Source organism: Odocoileus virginianus, chromosome 15 (genome assembly GCF_023699985.2).
Source record: "Odocoileus virginianus isolate 20LAN1187 ecotype Illinois chromosome 15, Ovbor_1.2, whole genome shotgun sequence".
NCBI classification, from domain to species: Eukaryota; Metazoa; Chordata; class Mammalia; order Artiodactyla; family Cervidae; genus Odocoileus; species Odocoileus virginianus.
The window spans coordinates 24,489,860-24,503,013 of record NC_069688.1 but is presented as its reverse complement, the minus strand read 5'-3'; the positions used below and the strand labels follow the sequence as shown (position 1 = coordinate 24,503,013).

The 13,154-nt window shown below is 42.3% G+C and overlaps 1 protein-coding gene across 1 annotated transcript in view; it reads right to left on the bottom strand.

The window, feature by feature from the left end:
* Window positions 1-6,557: 6,557 nt before the first annotated feature.
* Window positions 6,558-13,154, bottom strand: part of LY96 (lymphocyte antigen 96) — a 33,886-nt gene continuing 27,289 nt past the window's right edge. Inside the window, exons 4-5 of the mRNA XM_020901987.2 lie at window positions 7,603-7,655; window positions 6,558-6,679 (exon numbers count right to left, since the gene is read on the bottom strand). Coding sequence (XP_020757646.1) covers window positions 6,581-6,679; window positions 7,603-7,655 — 152 coding nt within the window. The 3' untranslated portion in view covers window positions 6,558-6,580. The remainder of the gene's footprint in view (window positions 6,680-7,602; window positions 7,656-13,154) is intronic.

The window sequence follows — 13,154 nt, the reverse complement described above, 5'->3', positions numbered from 1 at the left end:
TTTGTTTTCACCTATATCTTTAAAGCTAAGCACAGTGCCTGGAAAACAGGAGGCATTAAATAAATACTGAAGAAGTCTATTCACCTTAGCAACCTTCTAATATTAGCAAAAGACCCCAAAGTAGAGAATGTAGCAACCATGCACCAGAGCCACATTATGACTTCCTTGAATCCTAGCGCTTTTGTCTTCATGGGCCCTCATTCTGCATAAAAAATACATATATAAAAAGGATATTTTTAAACTGCCTTGGCATAAAGATGAATATAACCTGGACTAGATTCATTATTATATATTCATTGTTATTATATCCATTTTTAAAATTCTTATTTTAAGGGAAATTAAAATTTTTAAACATTTTTGAAGGCCTAGGCATTGTGCCCACTATGCATAATAGGTAAGTTGCCACACAGTGTCAGCAATGGAAGGATTAAAGCCATGAGAAAAATAAAAACAAACTGTAGATATACAGAACAGAGTAGTGGTTACCAGAAGGGGAAGGGTGGGGAGGGTGAAATGGTAAAGGGGGGTCATCCATATTCACACAGATGGAAACTAAATCTTTGGTGATGAGCAGACTGTAGGGTATACAGAAGTAGACATAGAATGTTGAATACATGAAATATATAATGTTATAAGTCAATGCCACCTCAATCTTTAAAAATCAATTCTAAAAATAAAAAGTAAAAAGTAAAACAATGGAGAAAGCCAGAAGAGAACAAAGGGAGGGACAGAATCTGAAATTAGGCTGACTTCCAGGATGAGTCAGACCATGTAGCTATAAATCAACTAGAATGCTTTCAGCAGCAAGTAATAGAGTTCTGATTCCAACTCACTAAACAAGCAACAGGACTGTTCAGATATATGGCTGAGTCTGGCTTAGTTAATCCAATGACTCAAGTGTCTGCAGAGTTTCAGGTCCTTTCTAATTCTCTATTCTTCTCTCTAAAGTATTGGCTTCATCCGAAGTCAGGTTCCCCTTATGGTCATCAGATAATTGTCAGCACAAATGGAGGCAACATCCTCCTGGTTTATATCCAGTGAGACAGCAGAGGAATTTTAGTTCTTCCCTGTAGTCTGACTGAGCCAACTTCAGTCATGTTCCCAAATGGACCAATAATTCCCTGGAGATCACCCTAGCTGATCTAGCAAATCAGGATCCACGGAGCCAGGACTACAGCATACACAAGGCAGCATCAGGGAGTAGGGAATATCTGATAACTCATTCCGCAGCTCTGGAAACATCTCAAGAGTTGAAGAGTTACAGAAAGAGCTATCACACATGCAGTACATAAAAAATATTTACATCAAGGATATAAAGAATTTACCTCAAGTATTAAAAAGGTCAAGGGATCTTTCTGGCAAGGAAGGATCTTAAAGGGGAAGATTTGTGGAAGTGTTTTTAGAGGAAGCTGTGCTGTGACCCTCATCCCCAAACCCCTCCCCTTAAGGGATGAAAAATAGAGGTGGGCAAAGACATGCCTTCCTGCCTCAAACCTCGGTGAGTGGGGATTACACAGGGCACCACAGAGAGCATAATCAGTTCAGTCTAGTCCCTCAGTCATGTCCAACTCTTTGCGACCCCATGGACTGCAGCACACCAGGCTTCCCTGTTCATCACCAACTCCCGGAGCTTGCTCAAACTCATGTTCATCGATTCGGAGAGTCCACGAGTCCAACCAACCAACCCCATCCAACCATCTCATCCTCTGTCATCCCCTTCTCCTCCTGCCTTCAATCTTGCCCAGCATCAGGGGCTTTTCCAATGAGTCACTTCTTTGCATCAGGTGGCCGAAGTATTGGAGCTTCAGCTTCAGCATCAGTCCTTCCAATGAATATTCAGGACTGATCTCCTTTAGGATGGACTCATTGGATTTCCTTGCAGTCCAAAGGACTCTCAAGAGTCTTCTCCAATACCACAGTTCAAAATCATCAATTCTTCAGGGCTCAGCTTTCTTTATAGTCCATATCCATATAGTCTCATATCCATACATGACTACTGGAAAAACCATAGCTTTGACTAGATGGACCTTTGTCAGCAAAATAATGCCTCTGCTTTTTAATAATGCTGTCTAGATTGGTCATAGCTTTTATTCCAAGGAGCAAGCATCTTTTAATTTCATGGCTGCAGTCACCATCTGCAGTGATTTTGGAGCCCAAAAAAACAAAGTCTGTCATTGTTTTCATTGTTTCCCCATCTATTTGCCATGAGGTGATGGGACCAGATGTTGCCAGGGTCCAGCCCCAGCAGGATCCAGGGGAACCCTCAGGATGAACGGCATCTGCGAGAGAGACACATAGGACTGGCCTTGATGGGGCCAAGTCTGCAAGGGAGAGAGAGAGAGACCAAACCAGGAGTGTGCAGCAGAGTCTGGCAGTTGCTTTTATTTTTCACTGTAGCCTTTATACCCTAAGTTGGTACATTTCTAAGGGGCAGATAAGCATACAGACTTAGTTTAACATTACATCAGCTTGTCCTTCACGAAGCCAGGTGTGCTCTGTATATTTTTGTTTATGAGCGTCTTTTCCCATAGATGTTTTGTACATTATCTTCTGGCCTTGAGGTTAGCAGAAAACAGAAAAGTGGCAGTCTCATGGTACAGCAAGTCGCAACATAATAGAAATACAATCCTGTTAACATAAAAGTCAGTCTTTTTGCAGAAATTCTCAGCTAAATTTATCTTAAAAGTTTAACACACAAAGACTCTGTGGCTCTGGTGAGGCAGCCCCTGTTTAGCACTCCTGGTTAAAATTAACAATTATCTTATTGTTTTTATACTAGGGCTAAACTCTTATTTTTCTAGATCTCCAACTATATTAACAATAGCTTCCACTGCACAACCTCAGCACATTAACATCAATCAAACGTTGATCTAATAACCACTTTTAAAACAATATTTTTTGTATTCTCTAATAGGGCTTCCTCACCCCCCAAAGGGCTCTGTGCCTATTAGGGCCTTTTTTAAGGTTAATCTCTATGTATAATATCTTTTGGCTATCAGGCCTGTTGACAATTTATGGCTTGCACCTGGTGCAACTTTAAGCAACTTCAGTAGCCGACCCTGTCTTTTTTGTGGTTAATCTATTTTCTTTCTATTAGGTGTAATCTCCATGGGAACTAGATAGGATTACATTTTTACAGAACAGAAATGCAAAGGATTGCAAAAACAGCAGATATGGCACAAAACAGACTCTAGCCTAAAAGTTAACTACCTGCAAGAAGTCACCAGCTAATCTCTATCTAAACAATTTTCTATTAGGCACATTTGTGGATATAATATTTGTGGAGCTTTTCTCACCCCACAAAGGGGGCCTATGCTTCATAGTTTCTTTTGTTAGCATACTGTGCTTAGGATGTCTAGAACAATCATGAGCATTTTTTGCAATGAGAGCACACATTTATCAAACAAGCCAGAATGCCAGCAAAAGGGTTTGAATTGAAGCATTTCCTTCATCACTGACCCTTTCATAGGGTACCAGCGTCTAGGACATTTATTAGTTAGGGCTTTAAGTTGGTCCTCATTCAATGAAAGAGGAGCAGGAGAGCTCTCGGCAGGCAACACAAGAATCTGCAACAGGGCGAACAAGAACAACAGCAGAAAAGGGGGGAGGATACAGGGTGGAGTAGAGGCCGAGGCCAACCTGGAGGGTCCCTTATCCTAGACAGCCTTGCCTGTCAGGTATTTTCCTCATGACCTTGTCATGGATGGGATCCCGACGGCCTTGCCTGCCCGGTATTTTCTTCATGACCTCGTCACGGGCGGGACCTCCCATAATGGCTCCCGGCAAGATGTCATGACCTTAGTTTTTTGAATGTTGAGTTTTAACAGTATGAAAAGGAAAAAGAGAGAGAGAGAGCTTAATAATGACCCCCAGATTTGAATGGCACAAGATTGGAATCAATGCTTGGGATCTCTCTATTGGTGACATTATCAAATCACAGACCCCCATATTGCAAAATCCAAAAGTCAGCACTCAGTCTTCATCTTATTTAACAGATGGGCAGATCAAAATCATTTAAAGAGCTTCTTCACCTGACTTCCAACAGGCCAGCATCCCAGGTTTTCTCTTACTTCCAAGGCCACTCCCTCACTTCTGCTGGCTTCTCCTAAACCTCCCACCCCCACCCCCAATGAGGGAGAACCCCAAGGCTCAATCCTTGGACCTCTTATTTTCTCTGTCAACACTTCTCTCTACATGTTGGCAACTTCCAAATGTCCATCTCCAGGCCAGAACTCTCTCCTGAACTTCAAATTCATTTATCCACTGCCTTCCCATAGGCTCCATTTGGATTAATAGATATCTCAACATGTCCAAAACAAAGTTCTTGGTTTTTCTCCCCTAAAACATGCTCCTCCCTGACTTCCCCATCTCAAGTAATGGCAACTATATCTTTCCATTTGGAATCATCCCTGACTCCTCTCTTTGTTTCATACTCTACCATCCAACTCATCAGCAGAAGTATTTTTGGAGTTGTCTCAACTTTCAGAATATATCCAGCTTAGATCATTTATCACCACCTCCTCCATCACCTTTCACATGGATTACTCAAAATCCTCTTAACTTCCTCCTCCTTCCTTCCCTACTTAGATGGTTGCAAAAACCTCTCTGTTTTTTCTCACGTCTAAGTAGACAGCTGCCTTTTTAAAATGTGAACCAATGTCAATCTCTCTCAAACAAACTCCAGGAACTTTCCATCTCATTCAGAGCAACAGTCAAAGTCCTAAGAATGGCCCATCAAACTCCACAGCACATGCCTACCCACCCCCAACACACACACTTCTCTGAAGGCATCTCCCTACACTCCCTTCATTTGAACAGCTCCCTGTTCCTCCTCAAGGAAGAACACACTCTGACCCTGGGCCCTTGAAATCAGCTGTTCTCTCAACTACAAAGCATTTACTTTTAGAAAGCCACATGGGCTGCTACCTCATCTCTTTCAAATATCATCTTCTTGGTGGGGCCTTTCCTGACCACCCTATCTGAAAGTAAAACCGTATCACCTCCATCCCTACCCTCTTCCCTGCTTTAATGTTGTTCACGGCACTTAACACAGCATGTTTGCTTCTAAAGTAATTTAGTTGCCAGTCTCTTTCCACAAAAATATCAACTCAGTACGAACTGGAATATTTCTCATCTGGGTTGTTAAATGCTGTTTCCCCAGCATCCAGCCTGACATATAGCAGGTACTCAATAAATTTTCGTTAAACGACTGCGTGAATACTGTTCTATAGATAATGTATTATTTGAATATTGTATAAATGTTTGTTTAACCATTCAACAAATATGGATTCAGAGCAAACTCAAGCTTAAGTACTATGCTAGATGCTAGTCAAGAGTGGGAAGCAAAACTGAGCTGGCTACCCTGCCTGGGCTCATGGAGCTTAGTCTGGTGATGGATGACTGCTATCATGACAAAAAGAGTGTTAAGAACTGGAAGGAAGTAACCGAGGTCGACAAAAGCATATCACAAAGTAAGGCGGCCCCTGCCTGGATGAGATAAAGGTGGGTGGAGGAAAGCGATCTGGGGGACCAAGAGAGCCACAGGAGATTGAAAGCCTGGCTCCATGTGACAGAGTTTCCATAGAGTTTTACTCAGGACTGCCCCTGCCCAGTATCAAAAGTGCAATAGGTGTGCCGTGTGCTACCTGGTAAAAATAGCCTGAGAAAATAGCATCTGAGCCAGAGAAGATCCACACCTTTTACTGATATGGGATAAGGGTCAGGTAGAGTGGATGCATGTAACTGAAGCAGAGGGAACAGTGTGGGTGAAGGCTCTGGAGTAGGAGGGCGTATGGCACATTCTGGGACACAGAGAGCAAGGGAAGGGTGGTGGGAAAGGGGGCTGGGGCGGGAAAAGGTGGGTAGGGACTAGCAGACCCTCCAAAAGGCTCCAACTTTATCCCAAGAGGGACCAAAAGCCACAGGAGGGGCTTGTTTTTGTTTTCTTCCATGTGCACCATGAGCTGTATTTTGAAAGTATTACTGAAACTACCTCTGTGAAGGATAACTTACCTGAGGCACCCAACCAGGTGTAGGGTGGTCAGCCAGGAGGCAGCAGCGGAGTCCAGGCAACCAATGCTGGCGACTTGTTCCAAAGCAGATGCAGAAAACGGAGAGAAGTCGAGCAGCTGGAGAGATTATGCTTACTACCTGTGTGCTACAGGCTGAACTGTGAATTCTCATAATTCACAAGCTGAAGCCCTAACCCCAGTACCTCTGAAGGTGACTAGATTTGGAGACAATTAAGGTAAAATGATGTCACTCGGGTAGGCCCTAAACCAACGACTGGTGTCCTTATAAGAGATTAGGGTTACATGCCCAGAGGCAAGATGACGTGGACATAGGGAGACATAGGGAGAAAAAGGCCATCTACAAGCCAAGGAGAGAGGCCTCAAAAGGAACCCAATCTGTTGACAACTGGATCTCAGATTTCTAGCCTCCAGAACAAAATAAATATTGTTGAGGCCACCTAGTCTGTGGTCTTTGCTATGGCAGGCCTAGCAAACAAATGCACAGTGTAAAAAATATTTTAAGTGAAGAATAAAACTTTTGAAAAATAAAAGCAAATGCTTGATTTATTCTAATTGAAATCAGGGTAATGTATGACAGTAAAGTTCAAGCAAAAGAGCTTTTCATCAGTGTTTCCCTCAATGGCTTCTGTAATACAGTTGTATTGTCCCTAAAATGAAATACAAGTAATATAAAATGTTAGATGCTTCTATCTTGCATGACTTTTATAAGAATTTTGTCTCACTAGCAGAAAGCTACTTAATACTTTCTCAGTTTTCTAGACCAGCCTACGAAATTTTCAAACATTAGAAATATTGATAATTTGAAACAAAATAGGTAAAGAATATGTTATATTAATGTTTATTTTAAAATAGTTAACCAGAAGTGAAATGTACAGTTTCATTGCACTTCTAATGCAAATATCTAAAATTGCCCATCATCATTACCCATGGAGGCAGGTACCGAGTTACACACAATGGTCACAATGATGCTTTCACCCAAAGATCATTCATTGTATTAACAATGAGCATTTGCATTACTGTTAGCAATGTATGTTGAAATTTAAAAAGAGTTTTCTTGGGCTTTCCTTGTGGCACAGTGGTAAAGAACCCACCTGTCAATGCAGGAGACATGGGTTTGATCCCTGGTCCAGGAAGATCCCACATGCCATGGAACAATTAAGCCCATGTGCCACAACTCCCAAACCCACAGGTGTCAACTGAAACCCACTTTAGGGCCCACACTCGACAAGGAGAGAAGCCACCGAAATGAGAAGCCTACACACTAGGACTAGAAAGGAGCCCCGCTCATTGCGACCAGAGAAAAGCCTGCATAGCAACAAAGGCTCAGCATAACCAAAATTAAATAAACAAACAAAATTACTAAAAAACAAATAAAAAGGGTTTCCTTTGGTGTACGTTTTCTATTTTTCCATATTCTACAGAAAGAATAGCAAAATATACAAAATCAGAAAAAGTTAAAAATAAAAACCTTGAATCGATATTTTTAGAAGTTGTGGACTGCTTTTTTCAAATTCTTAACACATCTGTTACTACAAAAGATTAAAGAAGTACAAAACGACTTGAACAATACCTTAGAAAATCGTATTCCCTTGAAGGAGAATTGTATTGTTGTGTTCACAGTCTCTGCAATCAAAATACAGAAAGTTATTGGCCAATATTAGGTAATTTTGTGTTTTTTGTAGCATGACATGCATGCAGGAGATGTAAGAGACACGAGTTCAATCCTTGGGTCAGGAAGATCTCCTGGAGAAGGGCATGGCAACCCACTCCAATATTCTTGCCTGGAGAATCTCACGGACGAAAAAGCCTGGTGAGCTGCAGTTCATAAGGTTGCAAAGAGTTGGACACGACTGAAACTACTTAGCACACACACACATGTACCTTTTATAATCTTATAAAAGGTATGACATGTACCTTTTATAATTCTACTACTGGCAAAAGTAATCCAAGCAAAATTGTAGAAAAATAACAAATCTTATCCCCTGCCTATGATTCCCCTGTGGCTTCCTCTGCCAACCTGAGCCCCTCTTGGTATCAGCCTGTATCTCATCCCCTAGTGGACACAAACTTGTAAGATCCACTGGTCTCAATAATGAATGAATGATGAACAAGCTAGTGCTAATATGCTTCATCCCACGTTACATGTGTGCATGTTTATTGTTGCTGCGTCTCAGCAGGAAATGATAAAGAAAAATGTTCCTAAAGGTGGAGGAAAGTTTTGGGAGGCAGCCAGGATATCAAAGCTCCTTTCAACCCCACCACTGAGAAGCCTAAGTATGTAGTCACTGTTGAAATGCACAGCCATGGGCCTGGCCCCACAGAAGCTGTGGGAAACAGTTAGAAATTCAGGGAAAACCCACACTCCATTGACCCAGTCAGAAACAACAAACGAGTGAACTTAAAGGGCAGGGATAGAAAGAAAAATGCTTTGAATCTCTAACAAAAGCAATAGTGACCAAAACTCTTTTTTTAAATTATTTATTTATTTATTTTTATCTTTGGCTGTGCTGGGTCTTCGTAACTGCACAGGCTTTTCTCTAGTTGCAGCAAGTGGGGGCTACTCTCCAGTTGAGGTGCATGGGCTTCTTATTTCAGTGGCTTCTCTTATTATAGAGTATGGGCCCTAGAGCATGCAGGCTTCAGTATTTCACACACACAGGCTTAGTAGCTGTGGCACATGGGTTCTAGAACATAGGCTCAATAGTTGTGGTGCACAGGTTTAGTTGCTCTGAAGCACGTGGGATCTTCTGGGACCAGCGACTGAACCTGTGTCTCCCACCTTGGCAGGCAGATTCTTTACCACTGAGCCATCAGGAAAGCCCCCAAAATCTTTTCTAAAGTAATAAAAATAGCCAAATGCAAACTATAATGATTACTGTTCTCTGAGTTAGCTAAAGACAATCCTTAACAGCAAATGATTGGATAATGTCTGCATCTATACCTTCTTTTTCCCAAATAAGGATTTATTTATTTGCTTCTGGGAGTATTCTTCTTAGGGGTGCTCATACATTGAGAAAATTGGCTCTTGAATTCAGTAAAGTGACCATATCTTAATGATCTGAGGATCTTTCATTCATGATTAAATTGAATTCAAATTTAATAGTTCAACAAGTATTGATTGAAAGCCTACTATGCACCAGGGACTTGGGAGACAAGGTTAGTACAATACCATCCTTCCCCTCAAAGAGTTAAACTCTCCTGGAATACAGACGTGCAAATAAACCAACACAAATTCACTGTGTGATGAAAACATGCAGTAAGGATGAAGGCAGGATAGTATTTTTATGAAGAGTGATGCTTCTGGGGCCTGACCTGCTTGAATTTCAATCCCAGCTCCTCTACTTAAACAGTATGTGACCTTGGGCAAGTCACTTAACTTGTCTGTGCCTCAGCGAAATTATAATAGACAATAACATCTATTTCATAGGATTACTATGAGGGTGTCGACTGAAAAAAATGCACAACCTATAGTTGAGAACTGTATTTTATACAGTGGACATACTGGGGACTTAAGCCCGGAAGACAGCTTCTCAGATAGCTCAGAGGGACTGCTCCAAAGAGATAAGGGAGGAGCCAGAATACATACGAATTCTTGCAAAAAAAAAAACTGAGGTAGTTGGAACATCAAAAGATTCCTATTAAATACAATCTAGACATCTCAGGTTCATGAATTTAGCACTTTTCTATGTATGGGAAGATGCTCATTGAATCTTTCCTTTGGTATGTACCTCAGACATGCCCTAGATCTGAGGGCCAGTATCATGGGCCAGTATCTTGTTTTCTCCATCCTGAATCCCCTCACAGTCTACTTTAGAGGGAAGGGGTGGGAGCAGCTGCAGTGGCTGATGGTTTAATGGCCACAACATCCTCTGTTTACTGATACAGCAGGTGACATACTGTGTAGACACAAGCTAGAGAAGTTAATACATGTAAGTACTCAGAACAATGTCTCATTAAATGTTATTAACATTCAAATGTTATCTATTATAACACTAAACGTTACTCCTTTCTACAACCCCCATAGCATCTTGTGAATAATAATGATGCTCTTATTAATATTATCAATGATGTTAATTAATATTCTCATTGATGTTAATGTTATTATGACAATTGAACTCACATAAAAGATGGGAAGGTAGGTAGGGAGTATATTCCAGGTGGCTGGAAAAAGAGGAGCAAAGGCAGGAAGGTGAAAATCAATATACTGATAGTTTACAGGTATGCCTGAAAGGGGCTCAGTGTTATAAAAGCAAAGAGGCAGCAGGAGTGTGAAGAAGTTAGCATGAGTTGACTCAGACTCCACAGGAAGAGAATGGTGGTGATAGGGGAAACAACCAAGGGTGTGAATTAGTCAGAATTTGTTTAGAGAGTTGAGTCACATGACTGTACAGTAGCTGGATTTAAGGGGACACTAAAAGTCAGGGAGACCAGTCAGAGCCCAGGAGGCAGTGATATTGGTGAAGAGACAGGAGGTAAACACCCCTCATGACCTCCACCTCAGGTAATCTTCCTCATCACGCTCTACCTAGTCATCCTGCTGCTTTCCTTGAGAGCACTTACTGTAAAATGAACCTTGTTTCATTTTCATCTTTATCTTCTTTCATGACTTAGTGACCATCTTGTTTCCTCCACTGCTCTACAAACTCCATGAGGACAGGGGCTGTGCTTTGGTCACTTCTGAATTTCCAGCTCTTGGTACTACCTGGCCCCCTGCATACCTGGCTCTAAGACCAGCTACATAATTTGCAAGGCTGAGCACAAAATGAAAATAGGGACCCAGGGACTTCCCTGATGGTCTAGAGGCTAAGACCACTCCCAGTGTAGGGGCTCAGGTTTGATCCCTGGTCAGGGAACTAGATTCCACAGGCCACAACAGACCCAGCACAGCCAAATAAGCAATTAAACATATTTTTAAAAAGAAAGAAAATGGGAGGGGGAACTTATTCAGAAATCTGGGGAAACATTCATTAAAGATACCAAAATACAAAGTTTTTCCTTTCTTTCACAGTCTCTCTCTCTCCAGATTTGCCATGATAGTTTTTTAATCTTTTTTTCTTTCAGTTTTACTGAGATGTAATCGACACAGCACAGAAGTGTATGGTGTAGAGCATAATAACTTGACTTACCCATGGCGCTAAATAATTACCACAGTAATTCATCACCTCATAAAACCAAAAAGAGTTTTTTCCCTTGTGATAAGATCTTTCAGGATCTACTCTCTTAGCAACTTACAAATAAACCACACAGCAGTGCTAACTACAGTTACTGCCGTAGTTTTAATTTGCTATTTAATCTCTTCAAAATAAAACAAAATTTTAAGTTATTAGCATGAATTTTACCATTTTTCTTTATATTGTATAATGTCAATTGTAAACACAAATATCAGAGCATTTAACTCCAAGGCAGAATCACCAAAGTTTCACAATTTGTATTTCATGGCTCATTCCCAGAAGGTGCCTGAAGCAGGTCAGAAGAAACTGTTACAAGCCAGACAGAAAATTCAGAAGGAGGTTGAGAAGGTCCTCCAGGCATAGAAGAATCTGAGGCAATGTTCCCTGCACCAGTCGCAAGGTAAGTGTAGAAGTTCGCAGGCACCCAGGGGCTGCTCCATAATGATGGGAGATGGCGTTGAGGGTAGGTGCAAACTGTGGGCCTGACAGCTGGTTGACAGGATCCCCCTGCTGCTGCCAGACGTCTCATACTCCAGAGGAGGGCAGGGAAGCCAAACCAGGCACCAATCTCCACCGCAGGCCTGCAGACCCACACATGACCCTCAAAGGTTTTGCAACCTCCCTAAAACACCTCCATAAATTACCTGCTGTAGAGGAGGCCGTCTGGTCCTCATCTAGTCACCCACTAAACACTGCCACGGTGCAGCCAGTCCAGGTGGGGTGGTCACTGCTGTACCCCTCCCAGACACTGCAGGACACCGTGCCTGACCGTGACCCTCCCAGCTCCAGGCTTCGACCGGGGTAGAGGGTAACAGGTGTCCCCAGATGGGACAAGATAGGGGATGCCAGGAAGGGACCAGGGTGCTAACAGGATGGTGAAAGCAGGAAGCCAAGAACCTGTCCGGGCTAGGTGGGCACATATACCACTGTCCCATCACACTTTGTATACAAAACACACGCTCAAAGATAAAATGACTAAGAATCTCAAGGCTGCAATCCCAGAATAGTAAAGCCCAAATGTGAAGACCTCCTGAGTATGCGGCCCTGGTTGTGAAGTGAACACTGCCAACTTCGTGAGAGAGAGTGATGGATGGGACTAGAGTCTGAGGAAGAAATCAAGAGCAGCTCCCAAGGGACTTTTCTGATGGTTAAGACCCCATGCTTCCACTTCAGGGGGCACGGGTTTGATCCCTGGTCAGGGGAACTAAGAATCTGCATGCTGCATGGTGCAGCCAAAAAAAAAGTAACTCCCAAATTTCTATTTGGAATATCTGCCTGAATGTCTACCAGGTCAGGTGGGAAGAAGGAACTCTAACCTCTTCTGTGGGATAGCCCTCTTTTTCAACTGTTTTTCTTTCCAAGAAAGACATATCTCCCATTCTCCTCTTATAGGGAGTTAGTGTGAAGCCTCTTGAAGAAGTCAAAAGAGAAACAAGGCAGTTAGAGAAAAGGAAGACAGAACCTCAGCTTAGACCCTTCTCTGCTCTTCCCAAAAGGTATCCACGTAGCTCACTAGTGGTCCCATCCAGGTTTCCCTGCAACTATGAAGCACATAGGACCCAAGCCTCAGATGGTGTTATGGGTTGCAAAGTGTCCCCCCAACAGATATTCAAGTCCAATCCCCCAGTATCTTGAACACAGACTTATTTGGAAATAGGATCTTTGCAGATGGTCAAGTTAAGATGAGGTAATTAAGGCGGGTCTTAATTGAATATGACTTGTGTTCTTAAAGGGGTAATTTGGGCATGCAGACCAACATGTATAGAGGGAAGACCACACAAGAAGACACAGGAGAAAGTTGGTCATCTACAAGGCAAGAGTCTCCTCAGGCTGCCTGAGCTAGGAGGGAGGCCTGGAGCAGATCCTTCCTAACCAAGAGCCTTTAGGGGGAGCACAGCCCTGCCAACAGGGTCTCTGACTTCTAGCTTCCAGAGCTGTTAGACCACAATCT